The sequence below is a fragment of the Cetorhinus maximus genome, chromosome 19 (genome assembly GCF_964194155.1).
Source record: "Cetorhinus maximus chromosome 19, sCetMax3.hap1.1, whole genome shotgun sequence".
NCBI classification, from domain to species: domain Eukaryota; kingdom Metazoa; phylum Chordata; class Chondrichthyes; order Lamniformes; family Cetorhinidae; genus Cetorhinus; species Cetorhinus maximus.
Window position 1 is genome coordinate 58,038,718 of NC_135897.1, and position 21,749 is coordinate 58,060,466.

Consider the following 21,749-nt stretch of genomic DNA (forward strand, 5'->3'; position numbering starts at 1 on the left):
GAGGAATTTTCCATGCCTGCTGGCATCAGGCGTGCTTGACAGCGTGAGCAGACAATTTGGCGAGAAGACCAAAAATCGCCCACTCAGCCTGTCGACAATGGGCCGCGGTTCCTGCCATCGGACATCGGGAACCTCATTGTAATACATCTGCATTTCATTATAAGGTCAGCCCGCCAGGATCATCCCTCCCCCGCCCTGCTGGATCATCCACCCGCACGCCAACGTTGTTTCACAACAGCATATATGCACTTGGCAGGCTGCACTTTGAGGGGAACTCGGAGGTGAGTGCACAGTAACGTTAGACAGTGCTTTCCTGGGTCACCTGTTGGACTTCAAGCTTGAGGCAAGTTGGAGGTGGGTGGTCAAGGGCCACCCTATGGTTGAGTCAACTTGGGGTGGGGGCAAGGGCTGCCCTACGGTTGAAGTGACTTGGGGGTGGGAGCAAGGGCTGCCCTACGGTTAAAGTGACTTGGGGGTGGGGGCAAGGGCTGCCCTATGGTTGAAGTGACTTGGGGGTGGGGGCAATGGCTGCCGTGCAGTTGAGGCGCATTGGAGCTGGGGGGCAAGGGTTGCCCTATAATTGGAGGTAGTGCACAAGCATGTGCAGGATGTGGGGGGAGAGAATCAGCCATGCATTAAGGAAGCTTTTTATAAAGTGACCATTCCTCTGCAGCTGAGACTGTTCAGACACAACATTGACATGGGTGGAGTCAGGCCTCTAGCTTATCTGCCCACTCAAGCAATGTAGAGGCATGAAAGTGCCACAAGTGCTCCAGAGCTTTTCACCCCTTGAGCACACACTGAAAACTAATGAGCGTTTTAGTGGGCTGCAGAACAGTTGGGTGACTGGGCATGTTGCACAATCTCCTTGCTAAAGCTGGCCATGAAGCAGTCACTGTTGAAGGCGCTCACAGCCCTTTGCAATGTCATCATCCTGGTTTGGACCAGCATCCCCCATGGCTCAAGCTAACAGTGCAGCCTTGCAGTGTAGGTTAGGAGGATGACTGCAGCTGATCTAAGAGTACAGCATGCAGTCCAGTGGGAAAAGCTGCCGCCAATCGGTCAGGTGAAGTGGGGCAGAGGTGGTTGGTGTTTCGGCAGCCATTCAGTGCACTAAACTCTGGCCAGCACTCTCTGGGATGTGTTAAGGGGCCTTCAGACTTAACCAAGGGAGGTTCTTAGAACATCCAAAATAACCCACACATCTCTATCTTTCATCCTGCAGGAGGAGTACATCAGGAGCATGGAGCTTGGTGAACTAGCTGTAAGCCTCATAACATACAGTGAGCAGAGATGATGGGGAAGAGAGCAACGGAGGTGTCTGGCTGTGCTAAGGGAGGGGCAGCACCTCCAGGAGCAAGGGATGGCTGGGGCTCCCACATACGCTGAAGAGCCACAGAAAGCTGTCGCTGGCCGATAGCTAGCTAGACCCACAGTCTATAGACGTTGTCTTTCATTCCTGCAGATGACCAAGAACCAGTGTTGCCGAAGACTGCGCATGTCTAGGTAACTGGTCAGTCACATCTACCAGCTACTGCAGGATTTAGTGCCACCGGGACATGGAGGGCATCCACTGCCAGTGGCTGTGAAAGTGACCGTGGTGCTCAATATTTACGCCAGTGGCTCTATTCAGGGCTCCACAGGTGACCTCCATGGGATATCACAAGCCTCCACCCATAAATACATCCATGAAGTCTCGGATGCCACGCAATTTGAACATTTCGCCTGGGACCAAGAGAGTCAGGATACAAGAGCAATTGGATTTGCCTAGGTCTCAGGTTTCCCACAGGTGCAAGGTTCGATCTACTGCACTCGCAGGTCTCCATTGCAACTAACGGTCAACTATGTCAACTGCAAACGGTTCCATTCGCTAAATGTGCAGCTGGTGTGCAACCACCACAAACGCATCCTGCAGGTCTGCGCACGGTTTCCAGAGAATGTCCCATGACTCCTACATTCTCAGTTGGTCACAGATCCCTGACATCTTCCAGGGCCCACAGAGGCTGCAGAGGTGGCTCCTTGGGGACAAGGGCTACCCACAGAGGCTGTGGCTGATGACACCCGTGCGGCGGTCTCAGACTACAGCAGAGTGATGGTGTAATGAGGCTCATCCTGCAACTCGGTGGAGCAAACTATCAGGAAGCTGAAAATGAGGTTCTGGTCCCTGGACCAGTCTGGTGGAGCCCTGCAATATAGTCCACAGAGGGTTCATGCATCGTCATTGCCTGCTGCGCCCTTTACAACCTGGTGCTACAACGGGGAGAGGAGCTGGCTGAGGAGGAGATGCAGGAGCTGGAGGTCTCCTCCAATGAAGAAGACTTCAATGGTGATGAGGGTGAGGAGGTCCTAGAAGGCGATGATGACGGCGATGTGGCCCTCTCACTGGCCAAACAAGCCAGGTGCACTCAGGAGACACCATAGATCCTCCCATTGCATTTATGAACGTTTGGCTCCAGTCTGGCTTATGGCAGCACACAACCTCTGTGATAATGCCCCTGTCATGGGGATGTAGTGGAGCTCTCAGTTGCTCAATTGCAGGAGGATGATGACGACATCCAGTGAGGACACTCCATAGATCTTCACATCGCCTCTGACAATGTCTGACTCCTGTCTGGCTGAGGGCAGCTTGCTTCCGCTCTGTGATCAGGGTCATATCATGGAGATGCAGCCATGAAACTTTAAAAGCATCTGATCCTTTGTCCACCTTCAGTACCTGACCCCTTTGGGAGCACAGCATCACTGGTCACAGATGCTGAAGAGATGGGGGCCATGACCAGCTTAAAAGGTGCTGAGAGCACAGAGAGAGAATAACAGAACTCTGTGACGCCTGCCTACGACATTCTGGCAGCAATGACAAGCACCAAGTCATCACTAATGTGTCCAGGGAGTGTGAGGCCGGACCATCACTTTGGTCTGAATGCTGCACGACGCACAGGCAAGAGGCCCTGGACTGAGACACTTGTCTTTACCTGGTGCAGAAAGGTTTCACATCTGAGTGACACGAACATTGCTCATCAGAACAAGGTGACATAGGTAGGGAGACATTCTTGGGAGCTTATTTACAATCGTGAACATTATGCACAATTAACACTCTTGTCCAAGCTGTGCAACTACATCTTCTTAACTTTCCTAACCCTGCCGCTACATCTTGGTGCTCCCCGGACATCCCCAGCGGAGGTGGAGGCAGCCTGCTGACTGCTACGCTCTGTCTGTGATGACCTTGATGGCGTCCTCTGCAGGGCCGAGACCTGGAGGGCCCCGCCTGCTTTCAGGGGCCTGCTGTGTGGCAATGGCACCCTCCTTGGCCTGTGGAGTTGGAGCTGCTGAGGTCAGAGGACGAGGGGATTTAGATGGACCAGACATTCCCAGAGTCACCTGGATGGGTAGCCCTGGGGGGTACACCTGTTGATCTTCCTCCCTATGGGTGCCTGATGGCTCCTGGCTGACTCCTTGAAGAGAAGGGATGGCTGGAATGAGATTGGGCTGCCCCTCACCCCTCTCGCGTATACACTGTTGGAGGCCAACTATGGTATCGATGATAGAGTTCAGCCCACTCAGCGGTGCAGGAGCAATGCCCTGGACCATGGTCTCCATGACGGCCACCATCCGACCAGTGTTGACCTCGATGCATTGGCATGCAGGCGCCATCACCTCAGTCTGAAGACAGGTGGACTCCTCCATCATGCCTTGCAATCTGAGGAGTGCAGCGGACATCCCTTCCTGATGTTCCTGAGCTTGCCTTTGCAGCTCCAGAAACTGTGACATGACCGAGTCCAGAGGTTCGTCATCTGACCTGGACTCAGTGAATTTCAGGCCTCCAGTAGTCCTCCAAGTGCTGGACACCTGGGAAGCCTCTGCCACCGCCTGCTGTGGATCAGAAAGTGTGATGCGCTCACCAGATTGTGATCCCAAGGCAACTCTAAAGCTAGGTCCCACCGAGCTGTCTGTCTCTGCACTGGTGGGGTGTGTGCGTGAGCGCTGTGATGGGTCTTCAATGAAGCTGCGTTCAGATTCCACTTCAGAAGTTTCTTTGGGCTTGATTGGAGGCCCTGGGTCATGGTATCCTTCAGCTGTTTCCCAGATGTGCCTGCAAAAGCAAGGAGATGAGAGATGATTAGTGCATGGCAGTGCCTTGTGAAACAGGACACATCACTCACAGCATGGTTGTCTGATGGATGTTGCACTGCTGGATCCTCACTTTGTAGAGCAGCGCTGACCTCACCATCAGTACAGGAATGCTCCAGATCCTTGCCAGCCAGCTGGATAGCTCTGTTTCAAAGTCTGTGAGAACCTTGATTTCAGGCATCCCTCCACCGGTCTGTGACCTCTCCCTGTTGTTGTGTGCCAGCTTGTCCTGCATGAATAGAGATGGAGAGAGTGCAAGCAGGGCACCTGCCAGGACAAATGATAAGTATGCCTGACATGTGTGCATGCTGAGTGGTCCCATGGACGGGATGAGGACAATGAAGGTGTGTGTGAGAGAATGAATGGTGATGTCCTTTGAACTGGCAGTGAGTGAGGGACCTATGGATGTGTGCTGGGTTTGAGAGTGTGTGAGCTGAGAGTAATGAAAAGAGCAGTTTACCCTGGTGGAACGAAGGAGATCATTCTTCCTCTTGTGGCATTGGGTGGTTGTTCTCTTTTGCAGGGCGTTGGCTCTGACCATCATTACCACCGCCTCCCAAACCGGATTGGTGATGTTGCTGCCCATCTTGTGGCCAGAGCGGGAGTAGAGGACCTAACAGCGAGCTTCCACAGCATCCAAAAGGTGCTGGAGGGACACGTCAATGAACCTGAGTGCTGCAGTCTTTTTGCCTTTTGGGGCCATGTCTTCCATGCAGCAGTCCTTGGCTGGAAGCACTGAGAGTTGTGTGCATGGCTATGCTTTAAATATGGTGCCCAGTGTGATGAAGCAGCGAGATGATAGCGTGGCAGGTGAATGAGAGACTGCCCACCATTGAAACAGTGTGTTTCCCGGGAATGCATAATTAATGCTGCAAGATTGGGACGACACGGTGTGAGAAGCCACCATTGTAGCTGATGGATAAAACATTCTTTTTCCTGCCCGCTGCCACACGTAGCACAAATCTGGGACGATTCCGCCTCTAATCTGATAAATGAAAGTCTTAAGTCTCCTCTACTACAAGACTGTAATGGTTCAGAGTGAAATTAATTTTGTTAGTCTGATCCAACTACTTGGTATTAGTTTGCAGGACATTTCTGCCCATACATTAGTACTAAATTGAGAAGGATCCTGTAAAAATCAGGATGTGCATTGCAGGATAATACTTGGAAGCTTTTATTAGGCATATTGCTGGGCAAAGAATTGGCACATCCAAGAGAAGTTTATTGGAAGGATCAATATTTCAATTGTGGACACGAAAGTGTTAATAAACCTGACAGCAGCAACCTATACATTGTTGTCAAACAACAGATAGTGTGGTTTCATTCAGTAATTGAAGAGAATAACATCTGTAACTTAACCACTGACTTTTGCAATATACAGATAGAACAAGATCACGGTGAAATTGTCAGAATGGAACTTGTCAAGCATTTACTATTACAGATGTTGATATTTTGATAGTGATATTTTTGTAGTTTGTTTCTTTGATCCATCTTTTTGAAACAACTTATGTATTGGTTTTCTTTGTAAAAATCATATCGAGTGTAGTATTAGAGATTGAACAATGTGTTTTTAGTATAACACAAAATGATTGCTTGTTGGACCGAGAGCTGACAGGAAGAGGGTTAGGTTGTGGACAGACAATGACCAGAAGAGAGGGAACATGCCCAGACAATGACCAGAAGAGAGAGAGAACATGCCCAGGCATGTAGACAGAAATAAGTCAAACTGCACCTACACAGACACAACCCTGGAACAAAGGACCAGCCCAGCATGGTTTGAATGCTGCAATCAGGATGCGGGCACTTGTGATGACCCAAGGACCCATCATATCATTGGGGGGGGGGGTAACTTAAGGCTGAAAGCACTGTGCCAACGAGAAAGTGACATCACTGCAAATATAGTATGCAGGTCCGACAGACAGGTATAAGAACCAAATATGCAGGAGACTCTTGGCTGCAGCTGGAAGAGACGATAGCCTGGTCAGTTATCAACATGAGCTACAGAACGGGATGGTTTGACCACCCGATCTTGTCTGTCTCGCAAGAAACCAAGGTTTGTGAGTATACACCAGTAGGTATGTGTATCAGTATTTTTTACATTGATATCAATTTAAATGCTAAGGGGCTTAGGTTAATAAATGTGTTGCTGGTAACACAAGTAAAGTGTATATTAAGTCATTGATATCCAGAGTAGACCTACAAACCACAAGGGTCAAGTAGCTGATCCAGGGAAGGGGGTAACCTACACAATGAACAAAAATATACAAGTAAGGAAGAAAGATGAAGGAATGAATGATGAATTGTGAAGTAAAAGCGAACCAGACCGAGCCATTATTTGAACATCCAAATACAGCTCTAACTATCAAAATGATCGTATTTTGAAATCTTGAAATGTTCGCAAACTTGTGCCTTCAGGCATTGAAAACTGCTCACCTCCATCTTTTCTGCAGACGGTGACCATCATGTTATTGTGAGTTTCCACAAGTTTGTACAACTTTATAGATTGCTGCAAACAGTAAAGTGACATAAGAATTTAATCTGCCTACTCTATTACCTTTTCCAATTAAATTAAATCGCATTCATCAGTTAGATGGTGTAAGGTGAAGTGAAGGTGTAAGTGCAAATTAAATATGCATTTTCTTAACAAATTTCAAATGAAAGATTTAAAAGTTCAGACATGTTTGGAATCAGAAAGCAGGCAGTTGAATTGTAAAATATTAATGAAGATAACACCAGGCACAGCTTTAAATATTATCTCTGCTTTAAAACTCACCTGACGCACATCATACACAGAAAAGGCAATGGAAGTGAGTGACATAATTATGAGTGCGACTGAATATTCTGTGTAATCCTCAGAAAGCCACAGACACACACTAAATATTTGAAATGTATAAAATGGATTTAAAACCTACAAAGAAAGAAAAAGAAAGCCATAAAAGTTATCTGTTTACATTTAAATTGGGAAAAATTATTAAAAACCACATAAAACGAAATTTACCTCTTTACAAAGTAGCTTCCAAATGGGAGCAATTTGGATTTCAATTGTATTAGGTCCAAATATTAACCTCCTGCATTTAAACATTATAGGGTTATTAGAAAGAGGACCAATCTCCATTTCATTGCCATTTAAATATACAATAATGATGATAGAAATGTACATAAATAACTTCATTGCTAAATCTTTTTGTTTATGAAATGAGGGATATAGATTCTCACAATGTGAAAAATAAAACAATATTCAAAATTAAAGCAAACACTTAAATACAACCATCAATTGAATAAAATGTAATGTTTGTCCTCTGTCCAATAAAAGTTAAATAAATAAAAGCCCAATATGCTTAACATCTGTTGCAAGAGGAACAGAGTTAACGTTTCAGGCCTATGGCCTTTTGACAGGACCTACAAAAGTTAAAACAGTCTTTAAGCAAGTACAGAGACAGGTAAAAGCAGGGAGAGGTGGGGAGGAATGAACAAAAGGGAAAGCCTGTGGCAGGATGAAAGGCAGGGATGTTTACATGACAAACGGGTGGTGGTTAAGACAAAAGGCTGGTAATGGGACAAGTAAATAAACAAAAGATGAGCCTAGAGGAGGCTTAAATGGAAATAGCAGAACCATTGCTGGCTTTGAAAAAATGGAAACGATGGTTATGATCTGAAATATCTCTAATTTTTGTCAATTCTGATGAAAGGTCATTGACCTGAAAAATTGGGAGTAATTTTAACCCAAAACATAGTAATTATGTTACTGGACTAATAATCCAGGGTCATGAGTTCAAATCCCACCACAGCAGCTGGAGAATGTAAATTCAGTTAATTAATTAAATCTGGAATTAAAAAGATAGTATCAATATTGGTGACCATGAAACTACTGGACTGTCATATTTCTCCCTTCTTCTAACTATGCTTCAGTTCTGCCGAAGGGCCATGAAGGCTCGAAACGTTAACTGATTTCTTCTCCGCTGATGCTGCCAGACCTGCTGAGTTTTTCCAGGTAATTCTGTTTTTGTGTTGTAAAAACCCATCTGGCTTACTAATGTCATTTTGGGAAGGAAACCTGTTGATCTTATCTGGTCTAGCCTATCTGTGACCCCTGACCCACAACAATGTGTTGGCTTTTAACTGCCCTCTGACATGGCCTAAGGAAGCCCCTGGGTTATTAGGGATGTGCAATAAATGCTGTTGTTGCCAGCAACATCCGCTTGAACAATTAAAAAAAAATGGATGGATCAGGTGGAAAGTTAAAATGTAAAAAATTTCAAACCTAATCCTAATCTATCCACTTCCTGTTTTAACCAAGGCTACATGCCCCAAATTTTATCTGTATTCCATCTTTAATGTTGGCTGGCTGGTTTTCCCGAGCTTCATGAAACCCAGTAGCTGAAGGGAGGTGAGGACTATACAATGGAACAGAAGAGTGCCTTTCCAATAATGCTTGTGGGCCAGGAAGAACAAAAGTCCAAGCCCCCACCCATCAAGCTAGTCTGTAAGCATCCCCTGTGACCAGATGTCCCCAACCACCCCCCCACCAAATGCCTTTCTGATGTCTTCCACGACCTGCGATTTCCTCCCTGACAACCCACTGACCCCATGTCCTGCCAGGCCTGTGAAATTCTCCTCAGCCCTCCTGAAGTCTTCTCTATAACTGTAAAAGTAACTATCTGTGTATTACCAGTGCACCACAATTTCTTTTATACAGAATATCTCAGCATTATTTTTGCAATTCTACCTGCATCCTCCCTAGCCTCCCCCAGGAACCCCAACCCAACCATAACCAATTCCTCATGGATTCTGCAGCCCTACATGCCTGACACCCAGTCAGCCTGTCAACATGGCTGGTTGCAACCAGGAAATGGATTCCAGATATTGTAATCAGGTATCAGCGTTAAATTTGACAGGACCTGAAGGAAGCATGTACTCCAGGATTCCTGTGTGTTAAACTTCGCCCCCAGCAAAACCCAACCCTGTTTCTCGCTCCACAGATGGTGCCTGACCTGTGGAGTATTTCTAGTGTTTTATGTTTTTAGTTCAGTTTTCCAGCATCTGTAGTATTTTGCTAAAAATTAAATCAAACTGTCCATGGGGATTGGATGTTACAGGGAGTAGGAACACCAATTTTTCACCTCTGGGTACTGGCTAAAATAAAAACAAAAAACTGCAGATGCTGGAAATCCAAAACAAAAACAGAAACAGAAATACCTGGAAAAACTCAGTCTGGCAGCATCGGCGGAGAAGAGCACAGTTGACGTTTTGAGTCCCGAAACATCAACTGTGCTCTTCTCCGCCGATGCTGCCAGACCTGCTGAGTTTTCCCAGGTATTTCTATTTCTGTTTTTGTACTGGCTAAAATAATCTGTCTTCTCTTTCTGTTAGTATTGTAGAAGCCACAATCAGTATTCCAGCCAATAACGAATATAGCCGTGATCAGAGAAAACTTGGAGACCAGTCAGGTCACTGGGCTATGGGTGTGCACTCACAACAAAACCACTGAAGTGCTTAAATCTTATGTCAATGCTTGAAAAGTCTAAAGCTTTGTTGCATTTCTTTAGCAAGGGGCAAAAATGTACAAGACATACAATGCAATTTTAAGAATTTACTTTTCCAAAAGAAGATAAATAATATTGTTCCCAAAAATCTGCATTTACAGTGGTGAGTTTGGTGTGCAATGAAAGTGCAACTTAACATGGGTCTTGAAATTATTGGCAGGGTCCGTTTCCATCACTGTTTTGCCCATTTATTCAATCCCCCAAAGTTTCTTGTTTGGGTGGAAAGCCCTTTTTCCTATGCCCATCCCTTCACCGACATGCACAGGCAGATGAGTTGATTGGCTTAAGGAAACATAAAATACACCATTTCTATCAAGATCAGTTGAATTTGTTTAAGTGAAGCACAGGCTTGTCAACAGCTGACCTAACCACTGGCAATAAACCTTTTACAGCTGCTTCAGGCTCTTATGCCCATTTTCCATGTTGGGACCAACTACTGAGTTGCACTTTAAACTGCAGAATGAGAGTGAATTTGATCACACGCTGCTTTCTATCCCGTCCACAGTGAAGGATACTATTGATGAGCTCAGGTTGGCACTACATCCATACCAGTAAACAAAGCAGGGACACAAATTGCAACATGGATTTTTGGGACCATTATATCTAAACAATATACATCTGTTTATTTTTCTGCTTTCATCAAGATGAGAGATGTCACTGGCAAGCTTTAGAACATTTTTTTAAAAAGCTTTTGTCACCAGTCAAAGCATGTAAGGAGTGAAGCTCCTTCTCCTCTGCCCCATCACTGGCTTACTAATCAACCTCAGATTTTTCACCTCGCACACAATCTATTCTTAGTGATTGTTGAAATGAAATGGGCAATATTGTCAGTATTGTTCCAAATATTGTGTAAATGTTCCTGTAAACATAAGCAGAATTTTGCTCCCATGTGGAGGTGTGTATGGAGGTGGGCAGGCATGAAAATTTGTGCCGCTGGCCAATGGGCCACTTTGTTGGTACTATCCCACCCTGGCCCATTTTCCTGGAGGCAGAATTGGGGTCAGAAGCCCACAAGCAAAGGGGCAACAATTGAGGTGAGTAAATGGCCTATTGAGGCCAATTATCAGTAACTGACTAGCCTTTTCCAGTCAGCCTGTTTGTGCCTCAAGGCATCAGAAACTAGACCAGCTGCCTGGAAGCAGTCTCCCAATGGCAGACAGAGGAACCAGTACTCCAGGAGGCTTTGAGGCCCACCCCCCCCCCCCCCCCCCCCCCCCCCCCAACAACCTGCCATAGGCTGCCCATGGTGGCCTGGCAGCTGCAGCTATTTTTTAGTTTATAAGCTTAAAACGTTGCTAAGAAGGAAGCTGGAAGCGCTCTCCTTCTCTTCCTTGCAATGGCATACTGCTGTTCCTTCCAAGCTGGCCCTCCAGCTTTGAGGGTCCGCCTACCGAACTATATTTGACAGTGAGTCGGCCCTCTGGCCATTAATTGGCCAATTTAGGGAAAACCACTGCTGGGTCACTGCCAAACAGGGTCCCCATAGGTTAATGTCCTAACCTAATAAATTGTCAGTACTGCATTGTGAAATGTTTACAACCAAAACTAAAGTGTTAAGTGCCCAAATTTCCTCCGGTCCTGTTCTGGTACCAGCAGCCTGATTTCCATAAATGGTGTAGATGCCAATGTCATTTGAAGCTTGCTTGGAGTGCTAGCCCCAGGTGGGGAAGGAGAAACTTGCTCTGGCACGTTGCCATAGTATTGGAGAGCTAGCAATGAGAACAATTATTTTTCAAACTTGGCCTATGTTCCGAGAACAATTTAATAGAAATGGTTTCTCAACAACAATCAATCACTCTGTGATCAATTGCAATAGGTAATCTCTGGCCTTTAAAATTTTCAAAACCCCAACACCCTTAATATTACTGAACAAGTATGCACCCGATTTTCTTGCTTTTATGAAAATGGAAGACATTACATTGTATGACTTAATTTTATTGCATGATATCCTTCCATCATTTGCACAGCATTTCAATACACACACCCAAAATCATCAAGGAATTTTGATGAGTGGTAAAGAAGTGGGGACCTGGTGGAACCGGGATCCACGCTGATTTCTACCCCATCCATCCAGATTCTGCTTATTTTGGGGTGAAAATTCAACCCCCAAGAAGTTTGGAATTCTGCAGCTTGTTCTGAAAGCATTTTAAATGAGGAGCTTTTTGTGGTTTTTCACTCGTTTCTGTTTTGCATACACACTTGTTTATAAAATTTCAGCAGAACATTTGTGTATAATATTTGAGTTTCTTAACTTATGCACAAATCACATACAGGAGTCTCTTCTCAGAAATACTTGACTTAAAGAAGGAAAATTACTCTTCACATTTATGGCAACATGTGCAAAATCAATACTTACAAGCCCTAAAAATGGAAACGCAACCAGGTAATGTTAGTTGGCCATAAAATCAAATAATAGAACATTTTCTCTCTCTGTCTCATACACACACATTAACAGAATGTATTATCAAGCCAAATTATTATTTTTACTAACTACCTGATAGTTTCTTCTGTGGTTGTCAATCCAGAGCCAAATGTATAACAAATATCAGCACAGGAATGGCTGTCTTCCAGTACTCTGCATAAAGTAATGAGTTAAAGAATACATTTGAAGAAGCTTAAAATTAATTTGATTTAATTAATTAATAAACTTCCAGAAAGACAGATGGATTTGCAAAAACTTACTCAGCTCTAACAAACTGCTTTTCATTAAGGTCCCAGATGTACCTGATCTTTTTAATTTCAATATATCGTACCTATAAAGATCAGTCAAGAGAATAAAAATATTTTGAAAAATGAAATTTATCATATAAACAGACAATATCAAATACAAATCTTCCTGATATAAAAGCAAAATACTGCAGATGCTGGAAATCTGAAATAAAAACAGAAACTGCTGGAAAAACTCAGCAGGTCTGGCAGCATCCATGGAGAGAGAAACAGAGTTCACGTTTTGAGTCCATATGACTCTTCTTCGGAAGACTTCTGAAGAAGAGTCATACGGACTTGAAATGTTAACTCTGTTTCTCTCTCCACAGACGCTGCCAGACCCACAAATGTTCCTAATCTCTTCCATTTCAATTAAATTAAGAGCTTCAGAAATGTTGCTGCGGACATATTTTTAACTACAAAAAAATACACTATTGAGACGAAAGCAGAATTTGAAAGGCGACTCTTACTTTTAAATCAGGTTTCATGATGATTCTGTGCAGCAATGATGTCTCATCAGAGAGAAGCGAATGTTGTTGTTCAGCTCTTGCTGGGTCACTGACTAAAGACAAGTGAATCCACATTACCTTCTTCTTAGTCCAGATTTTAAATTCATCCTGAACAAAGAAAGGAAAAAAATTATTACTGAATGTGTGTGTTCATTTCGTAAATGTCTAATCATGATTCCAAATTCCATCAATGGAGCTGGGAGCAAATTGCTAATGGGCTAGATTTTAAGCCCCACCACCAGTGGGTCTGAAGCCATGGGGCACATAAAATCATGTGGGTAATCTCCCTGCCACCTACATGCCTGCCCCAGACCAGTCTGAAATTTTAGGAGGCGGGAGGAGGTGTTGAGTGGCCCCATCTGCCCTTGTGCCTATTGAGGCCCTGATGGTCACTTGGGGTCTTCATCCCGCCACCTCTGGTATTTTTCACATGGGCTACCTCCTTTTGGGGCCCCCTGGCCCATCAGAGGCACCCCACTCAAGAACATCCCACCCCCCTTTAACCTTCCCATCCCAGTCTCTTGAACCTAGCCCTCCACCCCCTCCCCCGCTCACCCACTCACCCCCACTTATCTCCTTTGCCACAACACCCAATCCTGGACTTACTTGTCAGCCTGGGTTTCTTAGCACTGGGGGCTGCTAGTCCCAGCAATGGCTAACGGTGGCGCTGCTGGGACTACATAGCTGCCGGCCATTCGGATTGGCCAGCAGCTGTCTAAGGCTGGTCTTCTCCTGAGAACGGGTGAAAAATCTCACCTTAAATAATTAACACTTTTGAGAGCACTTTGGCTTGATATTCTGCAAAGACTTCACCAAGGCCATTTAAGGATAGCAAAATGTCACATGAGAGCCCAGCAATCAGTTTGGTGGCCAGGCAATATCTGTTCTATAGAAGAAATGATTTCTAATTGTCTTACATGTGCAGTAAACGGCTAAAAGCAAAAAAAAATACTATCACCTTCTACTTTTCCATCTAAGCCATGGGAGCACCTGGGAATGGACATATTGACTTTAAGGGGAGAACATTTATTGTCATTGATTACTACTCAAGGTGGATTGACGTAATCAGATTTCACAGCATCACAGCGGAAGAAGTAATTCAATCACTGCAGAAAATCTATGCACCACATGGCATTCTGGACATTGCTGTGTCCAACAATGGGCCACAATTTGCTAATGAGTTATTCCAAAATTTTGCAAAGGACAACAGATTCGTAAACGTAACTAGTTCATTTCATTATCCTCAGCCTGGTGGAGAGGTTGTACAAACCATCAAAGGTTTGCAGAAGAAGAATGAAGACCTTAACCTAGCTCTTCTGAATTACCGAACCTCACCACTACAAAATGGTTTATCACTATCTGAGTTATTGATGGGAAGGACATGGAGAACACAAGAAGAAATTGAAACCCAATATCACCCTAAATGACCATAAGAGGATAAAACAGCATGAGGAAGAACAGAGAAACAAATAGGCTCATATCTTTAACCATAGGCACAGAGTACGTGAGTTACCAGTGCTGAAGCTCAGGGAGAGAGTACGGGTCTGAGAACAATAGAGAAAAGGCACAATTATTGAAAGAACTCCACAACTGCGATCGTACAGGATTGAGACAGACCAGGGTTTCATAAGAAAAAACTGGAGCACGTTAATATCCTTGGAAGCCAATAGAAACTTGGGCTTACTACTCAGATCCTGAAGAGAAAGGAGAAGAAATAAGACAAAGCTCTACAGCCACCCAGGAGAAGAAGGCTCACACCGACAGGAGGGTGAATACAGAATATCCTTGACCTCGGAAGGAGATCAAATGAGACCAGGAAGATTGGTCAAGGCACCTCAGAGACTAATCCTGTGAAGTCTGAGACTTTTGGGGAAATATAGGAGGAGTAACTGTGCTAGGGATAAAGACTTGGGAGAGATGTAAACTAAAGAGTTAACATCAGAAGCATATGATGCTTGTGTAATGATGATGTAACATCACATGATGGAGTAACAGAGATCTGGAGGGAGGAAAAGTTCCAACCTTGTGCAGAGTTCCCAATATATACAATGTATTCATTAATAAAGATTAATGATTTTAACTAACTACAGTCTTGAGCAGCTTACTTTGGGAGAATAGACAAGCTCCAAAGAACCTCATCTAGACCCTGAACACACAACGAAACAATCTCCAATATTTTGCTATAATTTTGAAGGAAGGTTGTATGTGGAAACCCCAAATAATTGGAGTAAACAGCCAATTACAACATTTCTGTAGGACTTCTGCTGCTCTTCCTCCAAGTTGCAATGGGAAAGTGAAGAGCTCCCACAGAAATTGTACCCCAGCATCTCTGTTCTCTTTAGCAGAGTTGTTGTTCTTTCCACTCATGCCTGTTCCTTTTCACTTGGTGTTTGGTGAATCATCCATGAAAGACCTGTCCAACTTTGATCTACTTCACTTGAGGTACCATTTTCTATGCTAATACTTGGAAGGACAAGAGTTACTGACAGGATCATCTGAAGAACTCTCCTCTTCAGTTTGTCTGATAATGCCCAAGTCAACTGACAAACTTAGAAAAGAGAGAGAGGGACAAGGGTTAGCATATGGGATGGCTAGGTGACAATGATGAATGGCAGTACAATATATCACTAGGTTGTCATGCTAATTGTGTGATGTGCTATGGAACTGAGAGTAGAGTAGAAAGAGAAAAGAAAGGAAATATTCCCGAACTGTGCTTGATTTCCAACCTGGCCATCATCAATGCGGTTTCAATGCTCTTCCCAGTGATGTTGATAGCAACATTTTCCTCGTGCTCTGGCAGTCTATTTCCTGTAGCCTGCCAGCTTCTCCTATAAGGGAGAATATATATGTTCCTGTTTAACTGTGTTAATGATGTATGAGGCAGATCAACCTTCTGTACATGTTGACAGGAAGAAGCAGCAAGCAAGGCCAAGAAGGAGAAGTAGTTGTGAGAGCAGCAGCAAACTTTGAAGATTTGAGTTTAAGCAGAAAGAATGCACAGTGAAGGTTTCCATGCTGTATTGAGGAGATGCATGGGAAGTGAGGTAGGGAAGGATTGATAACTCTGAGGTTAAAGTAGGGTCCTAAAGTAGGCTTTCAGGGAATATGAAAGATGTCAAAGTGGGCAACTACCCTAGTTTTCCCAATCAGACCATTATTTTTTTCTCTGCACTGAGGCGAGATCCTGGGTACAATGTTGTTAACATTGAAATTTTTTGCAAATTCTCTCCATGCCTGTCAATTGCTTTATCTTGTCACCCATCACCGATGGGAAGATGAGAAGAGGACCTCTGTCCTGCTGAGCACTTGCTCAATCAATATCTCTGCCATTACATCAGAGAACTTCAGCACCCTGTTGGAATTCAGTTTGCCTTGTGCTGCATAACCATGCTGGTCACTGCCCCCCATAATGAAACACCTCTCCCCTATAAATAGCATCCACCCTCCTAATCAGTGAAATATCCACAGGGAGTGTGCTATGTGATGGCATCTCTGAAAATTAATGAACATTCAGCTGGATCATGAAAATTGTAAGGGCACCACACCAGCTCCTTCAGGCAGATACATCACATAACCTGCCCCTATCCATTTGATTTATGCTCCACTCAAAAATCGGCCCAAAGGCATCAAAATTATCAATAAAGGAGAATCATTGGAAATAGTAAGTAAAACAAAAAAATGACTTAATCTGAGGTGACTGTCACCTATCATCACTGTATTTCTGGACTTAAACCCCCATGTGCTTCCCATAAAATGGCCAACTTGTGCACATCTGTGTTGTCTGTGTACAGTTTAATGTGTCCCTCATGTTGTGGTGCTTCATAGCCCTATATAACAATGGCTGCCTTTGTTGCTGCTGGTGGTCACAACTGGAGTGCATGCTTGCCTTCCTATACAGAGCTTTAGTCACCTCCTCTATATAGCGGTTTATGGTTGATGTTGATATTTCATGTATCTTCAGTGAGTGCCTTAAATAAGCCAGTAGCAGAATTTCAAGCCTGTTATTGCCTCTCCTGATCAAGTGACCACTGGTTTGGTAGAAATGTTCCTGCCTCCAATCTGGAAGGGTTATGGGCATCATGTCAAACAGCCACAGCTGGCAGAATACTGAAAACTAGCTCAGATGTCCAGTGGGGGTACTTGCATCCAATGGGTGCAAGTACCTTTCTCCCAACCCATCATAAAGTGTAGGAAGGGCTCTATAACCCCTACTATTTTATTACAGATAAGGGTAACACTTACCGTTGTTCTAAGCAGGACAATGTCAGCTTCTTGCAGAGTGCACTGAATACACTTAGCCCAGACATCCCATTCGGGCCTCCAGTAAAACAGAAGCAGCAGAAATCCACATGTTAGGACAGATCCTATGATAAACAGGACACTGCGGCAGCGACTGGATTTATAACCAAATATGTCCTTTACAGAATAGAAAGCATAATAGTTCATCAGTACTTGCTATTAGTGAAGAAACTCTGCAATATTTTGTATTATAAGATAAATTTCAGGGCAGACCAATGGCTCACCTATAGTAATGCTTATGGTAAGTTGGATATCTTGCTGATTTCTAATGTTTTTTAAAGTTCATTTATGGGATGTGGGCATTGCTGGCTAGGCCATGATAGGATCATTGCAACATATAAGGTGAAATATGTAACTCTGCCACTAAAGTGGAACTGTATTTAAGTTTGGTTGTCCCTTAAAAACCCATTAGTTACGATAAATAAGTAGAAGCTTGTTGTCAACTAGAATTTAATTCCTATCTCTGAGAGAAAGTTACAAATTGTTAGCTTGATTCAGAGATGGACACATATAAGCACCTATCATGAACAAATTCCATAAATGACCACAAGGTAAAGGCAGGTTTCTAAAAAACTCAACTTGCATATAGTGGCATACAATATAAGCCACAACCAATTGCAAGATACCCACAAAAACATCCTGGGAATCCTTGTTGTAAATACAGAATTTGACGTATTTATTCATTATAAACCACTGAATCTGCTAATAAAAGCAAAATATTGAAGATCGTTTTAAAAACATAAGGTTGAGGTCAAAGGGCAAGGAAAGTTTATTTACGTCAGTACAAGAAAGTTTGCGGGTAAAAATAGCCCTTTGCCTGCTAAATTAAAGAGCTGCCCATTATTCCAGAGACTTTGGATAAGAAGCAATCAGAATGTAAATTTTACATTTTGGTGAAATGTAAGAACTGGATCTTGAAATTAAAGAGCCAAGGTTAAACTCCAATCCAGAATCCAAGGGCAGGACTTTTCCTATGGTGGGCAGGCTGGGTGGGAGCAAGTGGGGCTGTGCACGGAGCCGATCGCCACCCACAATTGGGTCCACGCCGCCATTTTACGCGGGAGGGCCAATTAAGGCCCGCCCAGTGGCGCTCCCTGTGCGGGGGGGAGGAGGAAGAGTCAGGGCCTGCGCTCTTTCACGCGTGTATGCGAAAGAGCACAGCAATCTCCCTGATGCATGGAGATGCCTCAGGGAGATTGAATGGATATGAAAATAATTAAGGAATTGATTAAAACATTTATTTATTTAAACATGTCCCCTCATGTGACATGTATCACATGAGTGAGGACATGTTTTTATATTTATGGAAATGAATTTATTTATTTAATAAAAGCTTCAGGAAACCTCATCCCGCTCATGGATGTGGTTTCCTGAAAAACGCGAAGGCTACTTGAGCTTTCTGCCTGCCCGCCAACCTTAAGGTTGGATGGGCAGCGTTCACAAGTAGTTCAATTGATTTCTTAATGGCCATAATATGTATGAAAGTGGCAGTTGGCCAGTGTGAGAGGATGAAAATTGGATGATCTGGACTCACACTCCTGGATTCTGGCTTGGAGTTTAATCTTGGCTCTTTAATATCAAGATCCGGTTCTTACATTTCACCAAAGTGTAAAATTTACATTCTGATTACTTCATATCAAAATTTCTGGAATAATAGCTAGCTCTTTAATTTAGCAGGCAAAGGGCTATTTTTACCCATAAATTTTCTTGTACTGATGTAAATAAACTTTTCTTGTCCTTTAACTGCCCACCAGCAACAAGAGAAAACCTCAGACAGCGAGATGGGTCTAGGGGCTGGATGTTGCAAGAGTCTTACTGCAAAGGAGGTGGAGAACCCAGAGCCAAGGTATCAGAGGATCACTCCTGCTCCTCCAGATCCCACAAAGGAAAGATTTCTCTTAAAATCACATCTATGGAACACCCTGACTGTAATCACCTGATTCAAAGGTTAGTTGGGACCGGCAGATGGAACCTGTATAGACCAGACCAGGTTGCACCTGAAGTGAGGAGAGTGGAGGTTTGCAGGTGGAAGGAGTTGATTTTACACTGGGGGCGGTGGTCCAGCTCCTATGAGTAAAATCTGGCGGTGAGCCTGCCAATGTTTGCTCATTTAATGGCCCACTTGAGTACCTCAGCAACAGGAAGTCCCGCCTCAGAGGTCAGTAACTCCAGTACCAGCTGCGCTGCCTGGAGCAGTGGCCACTACCAGTAGTGCAGTGGAGTCTGCAGGTTGGCATGCTGCACTGGAACCAGGACCAGAGGTACGACTGGGGGTCTTGCCAGTGCCAGGTTGGGAGGCCCCAAGGAGTGGGGGGGGGAGGGGGGGGTGAGGAGGCTGGGGTCCAGGGTAGTCAGGCTAGGAGAGGGGGGAATGAGGGGGGTGAGCTTTTGAAGGCTTCTGTTAGGCCCCAAGGGCCATTAAGGAGGCATCCACTTTGCCCACCAGCAACCTGTGCAGTGACAGCAGCCGGGCTGAACACTTGGCTCGGTCTCTCCCACCACTGGTAATATTGTGGCCAGTGCAGAGATGGGCAGACGCAGTAACCATGGCATTTTATTGTCCCCTCCCTTGCCTGTTAACCACACCCTCCCAACACCACCCTGCCATTGGCAGAGGGGAGGGGGTTGCATAAAATCCAGCCCAAGATTAGGAAATTAATAGTGATAGGAAACGCAATAGTTAGGGGAACAGGCAGGTGTTTCTGTAGCTGTAGATGTGAATCCAGTGTGGTATGGTGCATCCCAGCTGTCAGGGTCAAGGATGTCAATAAGCAGATGCAGAGCATTCTGAGGAGGGGAGGGTGAACAGCCAACAGTTGTGGTCTATATCTAGAACAAAACATAAATGGAAACAGGGATGAGGTCCTGCAACAAGACTAGGAAAGAACTAGTAGGCAGGATCTCAAAGGTAGTAATCTCCAGATTACATGTGCTGGTGAGTATAACAATAGGAGGATAAAGCAGATGAATGTGTGGCTGGAAAGATGATGTGGAAGCGGGGGCTTTAGATTTCTGGGACCAGTTCTGGGGCAGGTGGGGCCTGTAGAGGCCGGACATGTTGCACCTGAACAGCATCAAGACCAATGTCCTTGTGGGGCTCTGAAGAAAGGTCATACAGACTCAACACGTTGACTCTGTTTCTCTCTCCACAGATGTTGACAGATCTGCTGAGTTTTTCCAGCATTTTCTGTTTTTATTTCAAATTTCCAGCAACCGCAGTATTTTGCTTTTGTCCTTGTAGGGCGATTTGCTAATGCTTTTAGGGTGGATTTAAATTAATTTGGCAGGGATGTGGGAACTAGGAGGTAATATTACAAGGAAAAAGACAAGGTGAAAGGTGAAAAGGCAGAGAATTAGGAGAGACAGATAGCAGTGGAGTAGGAAATAGTAAGGTATCAGGTGGGGTCAGAGTAATAGGCGAATGTAATAAGGTCTAAATTATATTTACTGTGCATGTATGTGAACGTACAGACTGTGGTTAAATAAGGTTGGTGAGCTGCAGTTACATACGGTCGAAGTTCCCTGCATGGTCCGGTTTCCTCCCTGTGTCCGCTACAAGAGATCATAGGGCTACCACTACCTCCTGCCCTTCTCCCCTCGGTCAGCAGGAGCTGTCCCTCAGCACATCTTCTCCTCTTTCTCCTGACCTTGCTGGGATCTCGGCTGAATGAGACCCAGGGGTCAGGCAGCAATGCTACCCTATTCGGAAGGTGACCATGGGGTTGAGAACATACCTGACCATGGTTCTCATCCCTTTAACTCATGATTATTAAGTTGTCCCTTTAGTTGGCCAATTGTGCTCACCATTAACTCCACCCTCCTAAAACGTCTCTCAGCCCCACTTTGAAGGATCGCACTTTCAGAGCAAATGTGTTTCCAAGAAGACCTTTTAGATATGGTACTCGTCAAATTTCAGACCTGCTCCACCACCTTCTACTCTCCCCTTGTCATCCACCAGCCTCCCCCCATCACCCTTGACCCACCGAGTATAACAATTCCTCTCCACTCTGTTACCCTTGACCACATAACCATCACTCTCCACAGGCCTTCTCTCCCCTCTCTGCCTGCACCCATTACCATTTCCACGTCCATCCTGACACTGACCCCTCCCTTTATCCATGCCATATTTGTTTCTGTGACATCCTCCATGAGACCAGCCAATGCCCGACTACGACCCTGCCATTTTACCATATTCCACTTGCCCTTCTCACTGTGACTGCCAAGCACCCTCAGTTCAACACCTAGGACCCCACCATTGACAGCACTGACCCCACCCCTTCAGACTATATCTTTGAATAGCCCTGCCCAGAAAGACCCTCACCCACCACCCGCCTCCCCCCCACCCCCCACAACCATCCCGCTGCTACAACATGACCGCCATACGCATGAGGCTAGGCCCTTCCCTGCACTCTCACTTTCCCTCCCTGCCTCCCTCACCGCCTCCGACAGCCTCTCTTTCTGCCTCCATGCCTCCCTCCCTGCCTCAGACAGCCTCTCTCCCTGCCTCCACGCCTCCTTCCTTCCCTCTGACAGCCCTGCCTCATGCCCCTTAGGCTGCAGCCTCCCT

General features: G+C 44.9%; 1 protein-coding gene across 5 annotated transcripts in view; it reads right to left on the reverse strand.

The window, feature by feature from the left end:
• Positions 1-21,749, reverse strand: part of LOC144693818 (putative cation-transporting ATPase 13A4) — a 130,561-nt gene that overhangs the window by 91,287 nt on the left and 17,525 nt on the right. For 4 of the 5 annotated variants that reach the window (XR_013579604.1, XM_078563871.1, XM_078563870.1 and 1 more), the window contains exons 2-8: positions 17,126-17,299; positions 12,845-12,991; positions 12,351-12,421; positions 12,163-12,243; positions 7,124-7,193; positions 6,899-7,033; positions 6,559-6,631 (exon numbers count right to left, since the gene is read on the reverse strand). Coding sequence is in view for 4 of the 5 variants with exons in the window: in XM_078563871.1 (XP_078419997.1) it covers positions 6,559-6,631; positions 6,899-7,033; positions 7,124-7,193; positions 12,163-12,243; positions 12,351-12,421; positions 12,845-12,991; positions 17,126-17,299 (751 nt within the window). In the remaining variant the exon portion in view is untranslated. The remainder of the gene's footprint in view (positions 1-6,558; positions 6,632-6,898; positions 7,034-7,123; positions 7,194-12,162; positions 12,244-12,350; positions 12,422-12,844; positions 12,992-17,125; positions 17,300-21,749) is intronic. The other variant, XM_078563872.1, reaches the window with a different exon arrangement.